General features: G+C 67.2%; 1 protein-coding gene across 3 annotated transcripts; it reads left to right on the top strand.

Annotated features, from left to right (window-relative positions):
- Positions 1-664: 664 nt before the first annotated feature.
- On the top strand, positions 665-12,953 carry ARRB2 (arrestin beta 2). 3 transcript variants are annotated; one of them, XM_050933637.1, is made up of 15 exons: positions 665-768; positions 3,618-3,648; positions 4,494-4,554; positions 4,944-4,988; positions 6,716-6,912; positions 7,661-7,720; positions 8,167-8,234; positions 8,818-8,953; positions 9,148-9,232; positions 10,298-10,370; positions 10,658-10,795; positions 11,233-11,316; positions 11,404-11,483; positions 11,845-11,899; positions 12,248-12,953. In XM_050933637.1, the coding sequence occupies exons 1-15, from the start codon at positions 746-748 to the stop codon at positions 12,339-12,341; spliced, it is 1,230 nt and encodes a 409-aa protein (XP_050789594.1). In that variant the 5' UTR covers positions 665-745; the 3' UTR covers positions 12,342-12,953. The 3 variants fall into 3 exon arrangements, with proteins under 3 accessions (XP_050789594.1, XP_050789593.1, XP_050789596.1); XM_050933636.1 differs by lacking the exons at positions 665-768; positions 3,618-3,648 and adding an exon at positions 3,702-4,350; XM_050933639.1 differs by lacking the exons at positions 665-768; positions 3,618-3,648; positions 4,494-4,554; ... (1 more) ...; positions 6,716-6,912; positions 7,661-7,720 and having other exon boundaries at positions 8,173-8,251.
- Positions 12,954-13,337: the final 384 nt, after the last annotated feature.

The following is a 13,337-nucleotide window of genomic DNA, read 5'->3' as shown; positions in this document are numbered from 1 at the left end:
CATGGGGCAGGGCTGGGGTCCATGCACGGCCCCGGGGGGGGGGTGATGGAGCGGTCAGGGCCAAGGTCCATGCATGGCATGCTGGGGGGGGGGGGTGCTGCTGGGGGCAGGGCCAAGATCCATGCATGGCATGCTGGGGGGGGGTATTGGAGGGGGCAGGGCCAAGATCCATGCATGGCACGCTGGGGAGGGGGTTGCTGGCTTGGGGAGGGTGCACAATGGATGCTTCGCTGCAGGGCTGCCTGCGGCCTGCCTCTCCCTGCAAGTGCGTGGTGCCTGCAGGGCTGGGGGGGGGGTTAACTGGGCACGCAGGACAGGAGGGGTCACGGTGCATGCAGGCTGGGGGGGGGCAGTGCTTGTCCCGGGGTGGGTGCATGAAGGGCGGGGGGGCGGTGCTTGTCACGGTGCATGCAGGGGGGGCGGTGCTTGTTCCGGGGGGGATCACGGTACATGCAGGGGGGGCGGTGCTTGTCCCGTGGTGGGTGCATGAAGGGCGGGGGGGGCAGTGCTTGTCCCGGGGGGGGTCATTCCCCTCGCTCGCCACAAGGCTGCAGCAACACGCCCCTCCCTGACGTCTCTTCCCCCATCCGCCTCCTCCCGGGCGCGCCCCCTGATTGGCTGCGCCTCCCCCCCACGTGACCCGGGCCCCCGGGGCTGCCCATGGCTTCACTCGGGTCCGCTCCCGCGCGCCACCCGCACCCGGAGCCCCGAGCCCAGCGCGGCGCGTGCGGCGCCCGGAGCCGCCATGGGGGAGAAGGCGGGGACCAGGTGGGGGCCGGCCGGGGGGCGGGGGGAGGTCACCCCCATTGCCCCGGCGGGCGGAGAACCCAGGCGTCCGGGCTCCCGCCCCCCCTCCCAGAGCCGGGGGGAGAACCCAGGCGTCCGGGCTCCCGCCTCCCCTGCTCCAACCCACCAGCCCCCACTCCCCTCCCAGAGCCGGGGGGAGAACCCAGGAGTCCTGGTCCCCAGCCCCCCCTGCTCTGACCCACCAGCCCCCACTCCCCTCCCAGAGCCGGGGAGAGAACCCAGGAGTCCTGGCTCCCAGCCCCCCTGCTCTGATCCGCCAGCCCCCACTCCCCTCCCAGAGCCAGGGAGAGAACCCAGGAGTCCTGGCTCCCAGCCCCCCCCTGCTCTACCCACCAGCCCCCACTCCCCTCGCAGAGCCGGGGAGAGAACCCAGGCGTCCGGGCTCCCGCCCCCGCTCCCAGAGCCGGGGGGACAACCCAGGAGTCCTGGTTCCCAGCCCCCCCTGCTCTGACCCACCAGCCCCCACTCCCTTCCCAGAGCCAGGGAGAGAACCCAGGAGTCCTGGCTCCCAGACCCCCTGCTCTGACCCACCAGCCCCCACTCTCCTCCCAGAGCCGGGGAGAGAACCCAGGAGTCCTGGCTCCCAGCCCCCCCTGCTCTAACCCACCAGCCCCCACTCCCCTCCCAGAGCCGGGGAGAGAACCCAGGAGTCCAGGCTCCCAGCCCCCACTGCCCTAACCCACCAGCCGCCACTCCCCTCCCAGAGCCGGGGAGAGAACCCAGGCGTCCGGGCTCCCGCCCCCCCCTCCCAGAGCCGGGGGGAGAACCCAGGAGTCCTGGCTCCCAGCCCCCCTGCTCTAACCACCAGCCCCCCACTCCCCTCCCAGAGCCAGGGAGAGAACCCAGGAGTCCTGGCTCCCAGCCCCCCTGCTCTGACCCACCAGCCCCCACTCCCCTCCCAGAGCCGGGGGGAGAACCCAGGAGTCCGGGCTCCCAGCCCCCCTGCTCTAATCCACCAGCCCCCATTCCCCTCCCAGAGCCGGGGAGAGAACCCAGGCGTTCCAGGATGTGGGTCAGGCCCGGGAAGACCCAGATACCTCCCCCCAACCCCACAGCTAATCCGGCTGTGCCAGGCGCTCGGGGCAGAACTGGATTTACAGTGACATCGACCCCTGGCGCCGGCCATGCCCCGGATGCCTGGGTTCCTCAGGGCATCTTAGGCGAGTGTCACTTAGGTCCAGGACACCTGGGTCCTTTAGGGATACAGGGGATACAGGGCCCCGGCCCATGGTATGTGCCCCCTACCCCCAGGGCTGGGGCTGGCACCGAGAGGCACCTGTCTGGGATGTTTGGTGAGGACGTTTGTTGCCTGGGGTTAATTGCCCCGGTGATAAGGGGTTGGAGGTCAGGAGCCCTGCCCCCCCCAGCCCTGGCCGTGCCCCTCACTCCCGACCCACAGCCCCTGCTCCCCCAGCCCTGGGCTTTGGGGCCGTTGGGAGCTGTGGGGACTCTCCTGGCTCCGGGGTGGGTCAGAAAGAGGAAGTGAAAGCCGCAGAGCTCAGCGGTCGGATGTCAGTAACTGCCCCGGGGGCGGGGAGTGGAGTAGAAGTGAGGGGGGAAGGGGCCGTGATGGGGAGGGGGGATCCCAGTTGTTCCCTCCCCAGTTGGCTTCAAAAAAAGGCTCAGTTCCGACCCCAAACAGCTCCCAGACTGGAGATGCAGCCACCTCTGGGGTGGGGTGGCTGTTTGTACAGGGGCCTGTCTCGGGGGAGGGAGGGGGCCCGACTCCGTCACATCCCCCAGGTGTCGCCGTGGAGCGGGCTCAGGATCGGGGTCCAGTAGCAGAATCCTGGGGTGCAGGGAGACCCCCCAACTGTCACGTGCCTCACCCCCCCACAACTGTCACCCGCGTCCCCCCCCCCCGGGACTTCCTCACAATATCCTGCCTAGGAAACAAAACAGGAAACGCCACGTCCTGTCAGAGGCATGTCCCCAGCTCGTGCCAGCCCCCCCTCCACCAAGCCCTGGCCCCTCACTCCTGACCTACAGCCCCTGGCAGCCCGGCCCCCCCCACCCCAGCTCTGCCAGTGCCCCTCCCTCCCAACCCGCAGCCCCTGGCAGCCCTGCCCCCCCCCCCACGGCTCTGAGGCCGCACTACAAATTGCTGCGCCTTCCGGGGGGGAGGGGAGGCAGCCCCATGGTCCCTTCCCCCCCATCTTAGCTCCTGGGGGGGTGGGGGCGAGGGCCATGACCCCCAAAGTCAGCCCATTTGTCCCCCCCGGGCAGTTTCCATAGCAACCTGGGGGTTGCCGGCGGGTTGGGGAGACCAGCTCTGAATCCCCCCTATGGGACCAAGTGTGGGGGGAGAGTCCTGGGTCCTGTTCTGTCCATCCCCACACCCCCCCCCCGGCTAAGAGCGGGCTGGCGTGGGGATCCCCCTCCCAGGCAGATTGGGGGGGAGAAATGGGGGGTGCCGTCCCCTGGGCTGGAGCTGGGGGAATTCCCTGCCCCACGCCCGGGAAATAGGCCATGTGGGTCAGGCCTGTATCTGGGGGGCCGGGGAAGGGATTCTGTGGGGGCCCCTTTCAGGGTGAGGTGGGGGCAGGACCTGGGTCACTCCTGCCCCCCCATCCGGGCGGGAGGGGAACAAGGATCCCGTAGGCTTCCCCCCCCATGTTCCCGTTGCTATGGTTTCACCAGGGCAGCTGGTCTGGATCCTGTTTCCATAGCAACCAGCTAAGCCTGAGCTTTGGGGGGGAGGGGTCAAAGGTCAGCCTGGGGTACCCAGAGATGGATGGGGGGAGAGGCTGAGTTTTTTTTGGGGGGGGGGTTTCTACCAGTCAATTCTGACCCCTGTCTTCCCCCCCCAGGGTCTTCAAGAAATCAAGTCCCAATTGCAAGGTGAGTGACAGCCCAGCCCCCCCCCCCCGCTCTGCCGCTGCCCCTCACTCCCGACCCGCAGCCCCTGCCCCCCCAGCCTCAGGCGCTGTGTGTGAGAAATGGTCGCTCCCCACTTTGGTTTGCTGTGGTGATTCCTCCCCTGCCTGGTTTCCTCCCTCGTGCGCTGACAACGAGGATCCTGTCCCCCTCCCATCGCACGGGTCTTTGCACGCGCGAGTGAGCGCCCAGTCCTCGCACGGCTTGGCCGGGGGGCTTGTGCACAGAGAGGCTGGGGGTGGCGGAGGCGTGGCCTGTGGGGTGGAGGCAGGGCCCAGGAGAGTGTGGGGGGAGGTCCTGGGGGGGCTCTTCTCCATGGTATTGGCGGGGGTGGGGTCGTGTCAGGGTCTGGTGTGGGGAGATGGGCCCTGCCGCCTCCAGGTAGCAAAGGGTTAAACTCCCCCCCGCCCCACTGCAGAGCGATGGTTTGTTTACGTTGGGTCTCCACGCACCTGCCCCCCCCACCTCCTGATTGGCTTCCCCCATCCCTGGGGGCCCCTCCCCGTAGAGTCCGGGGGAGTTGGGAGCCGGCAGATAAACAGACGCCGGCGCTGGAAGAAGGCAGGGGGTGTGGGGTGTGGGGGAATGGAGCCCCTCGAGCTGGACAGGATTCGCTGCGAGGTGCCCCGAGGCATCCGGGTGTTCACGAAACGGCTGGGGACCCAGGTAACGGGGGCAGGGGCCTGGGGAGGTTCATTGTGGGCTCTGGCAACCTGCTTCGGAGGAGCCTTGACCTGGGAGACCCCCCCCCCCGGGGTGCCGTCTGTCCCCCCCGCTACTCCCACCCCCATGTCCGTCTGTCCCCACAGCTCACCGTCTACCTGGGAAAGCGGGACTTCGTGGATCACCTGGACCGGGTGGATCCCGTGGGTGAGTTTGGGGAGGAGTTGGAGGGCTGATGGGGGGGGGCTGGCCATGGGAATTGGGGAAAGGATTCACAGGAAGGGCGCTGGGAGAGGCTCTGGGGAGTAATGGGGGGCTGGGGTTTAGGGGAGCAGGTGGCTGTGGGCGGATGGGGGTGGTTGGGGTGGCTCTGGAGGGTTGGCTGTGGGGATGGCTTGTGGAGGGTTGGGATAGCTATGGGGTACTTTGGGGGCGGTGGAGGGCTGGTGCTGGGGATGGCTCCATGGGGGGTAGGGATGGCTATGGGGTGGTTGGGGGTGTGGGGAGAAAGTGGGGGGTGGGCAGTGGTGGTTGGGGATTACTACAGGGCAGTGGGATCCTGTCCCAGTCTCACCCCCACCCCGGTTCCCGTGCAGATGGCGTGGTGCTGGTGGACCCTGAGTACCTGAAGGATCGGAAAGGTGAGAGGAGGCGTGGGGGGAATTCTAGGCTTCACTCCCTGCTTTGACCCTGACTGGCTGGGGGTAGGGGCAGAGCTGAGCATTCAGGCCCACCCCTTGTGTTTTTGTTCTCCCGGGTGGGGGGTGTCAGCGTCCCATGGGAAAGGAGCCAGGAGCCCATGGGAAAACATCATGTACTCCTGGGGTGAGAGTGCACCACTGCGCGTGCGCAGAATTTCTGTCCTCCGCACAGTTCTTCGCTTCCCCGCAGAAAAAGGACTTTCCAGGGAAGCCGCAAGAGCACTCAGGCACGCAATGGTTTAAAACGCTGCAAAATTCGGCACATTTGATTTGCCAGATAAACGTGGAGGCTCCAACCCTGACTCGGCGCAAGGACCGGGCCAGCCCCAGAAACACCCCAGGACCCTGCCCCGCTGTGCCAAGGGCACCAGGTGCGGGCAGGCAGGCTCAGCAAGGCAGGATCCAGGTGTGGGTTGAGGGGGTTCTGTGTGGGGCAGTCTGGGTGCGGGCGGCTCAGTGGGGGATCCGGGTGTGGAGGGGATCTGGATGCACAGGGGCTTTTTGTGGGGGGATTCTGGGATATGTGGGGGGTGAGACAGAGCTCAGCAGGGGTTCTGAGTGTGGGGGGCTTAGTGGGGCGGGAGCTGGGTATGGGTGGCTCATTGGGGTGGTCCAGGTGCGGGGGGGGCGGGTTCTAGGTGTGGGGTGAGGCTCGCCGGGAGGGTCTGGCTATATAGATGGGGGTTTGGTGGCTGGGGGAGCAGCTCCCTGCACAGGGATCCCTCCCCCTGCAGCTGAGGAGTGCCAGGTGCAGGAAGTGGGGGGTGGGGAGTTGGCAGAACTTTCTGCAGCCGAGGGACAAATCTGGGGTGGGTCTGACCCAGCCCCGGATGCTGTGCAAGGGAAGAGGAAGTCCCATCGTCCCCAGCCCAGCTGTGTCTAGCAGCTGAGCCGGCGCAAGGTAGGAGCCACCAGCTGAGTCTTCCCTAGTCCCGTCTCCTGCCCCACAGTGGTTTGCCTCTCTGCCACCTGCCCTGTCGAAACATACCGCTGGGGGGGGGGGGTCACGTGCAGTATTTCTTCGAAAGGAAGTATTTCTTCACATGATGCACAAGGAACCTGGGGAACTCCTCGCCAGGGGATGTTGTGAAGGCCAAGACCATACCAGGGTTCAAAGAAGAACTAGAGAAGATCCCAGAGGACGGGCCCATCGATGGCTATTAGCCAGGCGGGGCAGGGATGGGGTCCCTGGCCTCTGTTTGCCAGAGCTGGGAATGGGCGACGGGCTGGGTTGCTTGGTGATTCCCTGTTCTGTTCGTTCCCTCGGGGGCGCCTGGCACTGGCCGTGGTCGGCAGACAGGACCCTGGGCTCGATGGACCCTCGGTCTGACCCAGGCTGGCCGCTCTTCTGTTCTTCCCCATCAGGAAGTCATTTTGCTGCGGGGAAGCAAAGAAATCTGTGGGGCACGTGAACTCTGTGCAGGAGGGCAATATCCCCCATGAGTAGAAATATCCGATCCCCTCTCTCTAAATCCATGGGACGCCCACACCTCAAATCCGGCGGGCAGCTCCGGTCGCCCCCTCGCGGGAATCAGGGCAACCAAACCAAGGGAAGGCCTGGGACGGCTTCCCTAGGAGAGATGGAAGAGACTGGGGAGGTGGGGGCGGATCTGGCTGAGGCCCCTCCCCTCACCCCCACCTTGTTCTCCCCCCCCCCCCCCCCCCAGTGTTTGTGATGCTGACCTGCGCCTTCCGCTATGGGCGCGAGGACCTGGACGTGCTGGGCCTGTCGTTCCGTAAGGACCTGTTCTCGGCCACCTGCCAGCCCGTGCCCCCCCTGCCCGAGGAGCGGCACCCCCCCACCCGGCTGCAGGAGCGGCTGCTGCGCAAACTGGGGGCCAACGCCCACCCCTTTGCCTTCACGGTGAGTCCCCCCGATCCCCTACCCCCCCCACGTTCCCCCATCGCCTTCACAGCGAGACAGTCCCAGGAACCCCCCCATCGCCCTCCCTTTGCCTTCACAGCGAGACAGCCCCGGGAACGCCCCCAATGCCCCCCCTTCGCCTTCACAGTGAGTCCCCCCTGATCCCCTACCCCCCCCCCACGTTCCCCCATCGCCTTCACAACGAGACAGCCCCGGGAACCCCCCCAATGCCCCCACTTTGCCTTCACAGTGAGTCCCCCCTGATCCCCTACCCCCCCAACGTTCCCCCATCACCTTCACAGCGAGACAGCCCCGGGAACACCCCCAATGCCCCCACTTTGCCTTCACGGTGAGTCCCCCGATCCCCTACCCCCCCCCACGTGCCCCCATCGCCTTCACAGCGAGACAGCCCCGGGAACACCCCCAATGCCCCCACTTTGCCTTCACAGTGAGTCCCCCAATCCCCTACCCCCCCCACGTTCCCCCATCGCCTTCACAGCGAGACAGCCCCGGGAACCCCCCAAATGCCCCCTCTTTGCCTTCACAGTGAGTCCCCCCGATCCCCTACCCCCCCAACGTTCCCCCATTGCCTTCATTGCAAGGCAGCCCCAGGAACCCCCCCAATGCCCTCCCTTTGCCTTCATGGCGAGACAGCCCCGGGAACCCCCCCCAGCACCCCCCTTCATCTTCCAAGAGAGACACCCCTCACCCCCCAGGAGAACCCCATGTAACGCACCCTGTGTCTCAGATCCCACAGAACCTGCCCTGCTCCGTGACGCTACAACCCGGCCCAGAGGACACGGGCAAGGTACAGACTGGGGGGGGTCGGGAGTGAGGGGCACCGACAGGGCGGGGGGGGGGGGGGCTGGGCTGGGCTCGCAGGGGCTGCAAGTTGACAGTGAGGGGCACCGGCAGAGTTGGGGGGGGGGCAGGACTGGGCTAGCAGGGGCTGCGGGTCGGGAGCGAGGGGCACTGGCAGACATGGGGCGGGAGGCAGGGGCTGCAGATCAGGAGTGAGGGGCACAGGCAGAGCCGGGGGGGGGGGGCAGAGCTGGGGGTCAGGAGCAAGGGGCACCGGCAGAGCTGGGAGGGGACAGAGCTGTGGGTCGGGAGCGAGGGGCACCGGCAGTGCTAGGCTAGCAGGGGCTGTGGGTTGCGAGTGAGGGGCACCGGCAGAGCTGGGGCGGGGGGCGCAGGGGCTGCGGGTTGGGAGTGAGGGGCACCGGGCTAATGGGTTTTTTCTCACAATCTCAGGCTTGTGGGGTCGATTTTGAGATCCGAGCTTTCTGTGCCAAATCCCTGGAAGAAAAGATTCACAAAAGGTACCGGAGACCCCAGGGTGAGCCCCCAGCGCAGGCTGCAGACAGGCAGCGAGCGAGACCTCCTCCCCTCCCAGAGCTGGGAGAGAACCCAGGAGTCCTGGCTCCCAGCCCCCCCAGATCTGACCCACCAGCCCCTACTCCCCTCCCAGAGCTGGGGAGAGAACCCAGGAGTCCTGGCTCCCAGCCCCCCCTGCTCTGACCCACCAGACCCCACTCCCCTCCCAGAGCCGGGGAGAGAACCCAGGAGTCCTGGCTCCCAGCCCCCCCTGCTCCAACCCACCAGCCCCCACTCCCCTCCCAGAGCCGGGGAGAGAACCCAGGAGTCCAGGCTCCCAGCCCCCCCTGCTCTGACCCACCAGCCCCCACTCCCCTCCCAGAGCCGGGGAGAGAACCCAGGAGTCCAGGCTCCCAGCCCCCCCTGCTCTGACCCACCAGCCCCCACTCCCCTCCCAGAGCCGGGGAGAGAACCCAGGAGTCCTAGCTCCCAGCCCCCCTGCTCTAACCACCAGCCCCCACTCCCCTCCCAGAGCTGGGGAGAGAACCCAGGCGTCCGGCGGGCTCTGACTCCCGCCCCCCACCCCAGGAACTCGGTACGGCTGGTGATCCGGAAGGTGCAGTACGCGCCCGAGAAGCCGGGCCCCCAGCCCATGGCCGAGACCACCCGGCACTTCCTCATGTCGGACCGGTCCCTGCACCTGGAGGCCTCGCTGGACAAGGAGGTGGGGGGGCTGGGGGGTGGATCCAAGGGGGCTTGGTTCGGGGGAGTGGACGTGGGGTTTGGGGCGGGGCTGGATCCGGGGTAGGGGTGGGTGGGCGGAGCTGGGGGCCCAGGGGGAGGCTGGGGGGTCCTGTCATTGGGCAAGAGGCTGGGGGGGCCTCGCACTGACCCCCGCGGTGTGTGTCCCCCCCCCAGCTGTATTACCATGGGGAGCCCATCAGCGTGAACGTCCACGTGACGAACAACTCGAGCAAGAGCGTGAAGAAGATCAAGGTTTCAGGTGGGTCCAGGGGCGCGGGGCTGTGCTGGGGGGAGTAGGGGGGCTGTGTGTTGGGGGGGTCGTGCTGGGGGGATGGTACGGGGGGGCTGTGTGCTGGGGGGATTGTACGGGGGGAGTAGGGGGGCTGTGTGCTGGGGGGATGGTACGGGGGGCTGTGTGTTGGGGGGGTCGTGCTGGGGGGATGGTACGAGGGGCTGTGTGCTGGGGGGATTGTACGGGGCGAGTAGGGGGAGCTGTGTGTTGGGGGGGTCGTGCTGGGGGGATTGTACGGGGCGAGTAGGGGGAGCTGTGTGTTGTGGGGGTCGTGCTGGGGGGATGGTACGGGGGGGCTGTGTGCTGGGGGGATGGTATGGGGGGGCTGTGTGTTGGGGGGGTCGTGCTGGGGGGATGGTACGAGGGGGCTGTGTGCTGGGGGGATGGTATGGGGGGGCTGTGTGTTGGGGGGGTCGTGCTGGGGGGATGGTACGGGGGGGCTGTGTGCTGGGGGGATGGTATGGGGGGGCTGTGTGTTGGGGGGGTCGTGCTGGGGGGATGGTACGAGGGGGCTGTGTGCTGGGGGGATTGTACGGGGGGAGTAGGGGGAGCTGTGTGTTGGGGGGGTCGTGCTGGGGGGGATGGTACGGGGGGCTGTGTTGGGGGGGTCGTGCTGGGGGGATGGTACGGGGGGCTGTGTGCTGGGGGGATGGTACGGGGGGGCTGTGTTGGGGGGTTGTGCTGGGGGGATGGTACGGGGGGCTGTGTGCTGGGGGGATGGTACGGGGGAGTAGGGGGGCTGTGTGTTGGGGGCTGTGTGCTGGGGGGATGGTACAGGGGGGCTGTGTGTTGGGGGGGTCGTGCTGGGGGGATTGTACGGGGGGAGTAGTGGGGGCTGTGTGTTGGGGGGGGTCGTGCTGGGGGGATGGTACGGGGGAGCTGTGTGTTGGGGGGGCCGTGCTGGGGGGGTCATGTGCCCAGGGAGGGTAACCTCCCCAGCACAGGGGATGCGAATGACCCCGGGGGGCAAGTGAGGGGGGGGGGGGCTGCCCATGCCCCCCCCAAGCCTGACCCCCCCCATCCCCTCCGCAGTGCGACAATACGCAGACATCTGCCTCTTCAGCACGGCCCAGTACAAGTGTCCGGTGGCCCAGACCGAGCAGGAGTGAGTGACCCCCCCACCGGTGTCAGAGATCCACGGGGGGCGGGGCGGGGAGTGCACTGGGGGGTCCCTGGGTGGGATTGCAAGGGAGGGGTCCCTGGCTGACGCGGCAGGGAGTGGGCTGGGGGTGCATGGGGGGGTCTCTGGCTAGGGGGACAGGGAGGGGGCTGGGGGGTGCAAGGAGGTTCTCTGGGGGGGCAGGGAGGGGGCTTGGGTTTGCTTGGGGGGGTGCCTGGCTGGGGGGCTAGGAGGAGACCCAGCCCCTGACCCCCCACCTGCTCTGTGCCCAGTGACCAGGTGTCACCCAGCTCCACGTTCTGCCGGGTTTACACCCTGACGCCGCTGCTGAGCCAGAACCGGGAGAAGCGGGGCCTGGCGCTGGACGGGAAACTCAAACACGAGGACACCAACCTGGCCTCCAGCACCATGTGAGCGGGGCCGGGGGGGCTTTATACCCATCGCCCCGCCCCAGAGGTGGGCGCATCTCAGCACCGGGCGAGGTGTCCCCGTGTAACCGGCCTTCCCACCCCAGAGGTGGGCACATCTCAGCACCGGGCGAGGGGTCCCTGGGTAACCGGCCGCCCCGCCCCAGAGGTGGGCGCATCTCAGCGCCGGGCCAGGGGTCCCTGGGTAACCGGATGCCCCGCCCCAGAGGTGGGCGCATCTCAGCGCCAGGTGAGGTGTCCCCGTGTAACTGGCCTTCCCACCCCAGAGGTGGGCACATCTCAGCGCCGGGCCAGGAGTCCCTGGGTAACCGGCCGCCCCGCCCCAGAGGTGGGCGCATCTCAGTGCTGGGCGAGGAGTCCCTGTAACCAGCTGCCTCGCCCCAGAAGCAGGCGCATGCTGACCCCGCGCTCTATTTCAGAGTCAAGGAGGGGGCAAACAAGGAGGTGCTGGGGATTCTGGTCTCGTACCGGGTGAAGGTGAAGCTGGTTGTATCGCGGGGAGGGTAAGTACCTGGTCACATGTTCTCCCCCCCCCACCCGGTTCCCCCTTCCCTACCCCCCTCTCACTATCCCCTTCACTCTTCCCGCAGCGACGTGTCTGTGGAGCTGCCCTTTGTGCTAATGCACCCCAAGCCGCCCGAGGCGTTTGCACCGGCTCGGCCCCAGTCAGGTAAGAGTTAAATAGAGCCCCTGGGTCACTGGCTGCCCCTCTCTAGAGGTGGCCGCATCTCAGCTCTGGGCAAGGGGTCCTTGTGTAACCAGCCACCTCGCTCCAGAGGTGGGCGCATCTCAGCTCCGGGCAAGGGGTCCCTGTGTAACCAGCCACCTCGCTCCAGAGGTGGGTGCATCTCAGCGGCAGGCGAGGGGTCCCTGGGTAACCGCCCGCCCCGCCCCAGAGGTGGCCGCATCTCAGTACCAGGCGAGGGGTAACCAGCCGTCCCACCCCAGAGGTGGGCGCATCTCAGCACGGGGCGAGGGGTCGCAGGTTGCCCGGTTGGGAGGATTAATGCTTTTTTCTCCCCTCCCTCCAGTTATCCCTGAAGCGGACGTCCCCGTTGACACCAACCTCATCGAATTTGAAACCCAGTAAGAGCCCCCCCATGTTCCCCCGTGCCCAGGAAGCCCCCTAGCTGTGCCCCGCCACACACCGGTGTCAGGGAGGGGCCCGTGGGGAGGGACTAAGTTAGCTGTATCTGTGGGGGGGGTGAGTGGGTTACCAGAGACTCTCCGGGGGGGGGGGGAAGGGGACTGGGGGTCTCCTGTTACAAGCTGTGGGGGGGGCGGGGAGCTTTCCTTTCTGATTCCCCACCCCCACCCCCCAGTGCAGGGTCCTAGATTAGGAGAGGGACCAGTCTACCACAGGCTGGTGGGGGGGCAGCAGGGAGTAGCCCCCCCCCCCTTAATGCCACATCTGTCCCTCTCTCCCCACCCCAGCTACGGCCAGGACGACGACATCGTCTTCGAGGATTTCGCCCGCCTGCGGCTCAAGGGGGGAGTCAAGGACGACCAGGATGACGATGGTTTCTGAGGGCGGGGGGAGGGAGCTGGGACCTGGCCCCTGGTGTGGGGCGGTGGATTTTAACTGTATCTCTCCGGGCTTTTTAATGCTGCCCCCTACCCGCTGAGGGGGGCTCACTAAGCCCCCCCATCTCACTGCTGTACAGGGTGGGCCCCAGAACTGGGGTCTGGCTTTTAAATGTCTAACTTGGGGGGGGGCGTCCCTTCTCTTCCCTCCTCCCCCAGAAATTTTAACTGTGGCTCCCCTGCTGAGCTCTGGAAGGGGGAACTCCCCGCTCCTGGGGGGCAGCTCCCGCTCACCCCCCCAGTGAAAAGCACTGAATTCCTCTCTGGGCATTATTCCTGCTTCAGCGCCTGTGGCCCCTTGTTCATCTAGCCATGAATTTATAAAGTGGTTTTCAGCGGGGGGTGTCCCAGCCCCCCATGTCTGCTCCAGGGGCCTCTGCCTGGTGGGGGTAGAGTCAGGACCTAGGCCCCCTCCTGGGAGGGGCTGCAGATGCTCATGCTGTGGGTCAGGGATTTTGTTTATTTGTGGCTGTTGCGCTGTAGCCGTGTGTGGGGTGGGCGGGGGGCGGGCGGCTCTCACTGAGCACAGGGTACAAGTAAAGGAACTATCAACTGGGGCCGGGTGTGGTTCCTGTGTCAGACCTCGGCACCAGCAGCCCCAGAGGTGGCCGCATCTCTGCACTGGGTGAGGGGTCCCTGGAAAATGGCCACCCCGCCCCAGAGGTGGCTGCATCTTGGTGCCGGGCGAGGGGTCCCCGGGTCCACGGCCGCCCCGCCCCAGAGGTGGGCGCATCTCAGCGCCTGGCGTGGGGTCCCCATATAAGCGGCCGCCCTGCCCCAGAGGTGGGCCAATCTCAGCGCCTGGCATGGGGTCCCCATATAAGCGGCCGCCCTGCCCCAGAGGTGGGCGCATCTCAGCGCCGGGCGAGGGGTCCCCATATAAGCGGCCGCCCTGCCCCAGAGGTGGGCGCATCTCAGCCACAGAGGTGGGGGGGGGGAG

This window comes from Gopherus flavomarginatus, chromosome 23 (assembly GCF_025201925.1).
Source record: "Gopherus flavomarginatus isolate rGopFla2 chromosome 23, rGopFla2.mat.asm, whole genome shotgun sequence".
Taxonomy (NCBI): Eukaryota; Metazoa; Chordata; order Testudines; family Testudinidae; genus Gopherus; species Gopherus flavomarginatus.
Note: the sequence above shows the minus strand (reverse complement) of the source record. Positions and strands in the feature narration are given on the sequence as shown.

Bases quoted from the DNA above. Each gene is read 5' to 3' on its own strand.
- ARRB2 (XM_050933636.1), top strand. From the start codon at position 4,270: ATGGAGCCCCTCGAGCTGGACAGGATTCGCTGCGAGGTGCCCCGAGGC. The intron at 4,351-4,493 runs GTAACGGGGGCA...CTGTCCCCACAG, and splicing joins CGAAACGGCTGGGGACCCAG to CTCACCGTCTACCTGGGAAA. The intron at 11,900-12,247 runs GTAAGAGCCCCC...TCCCCACCCCAG, and splicing joins CTCATCGAATTTGAAACCCA to CTACGGCCAGGACGACGACA.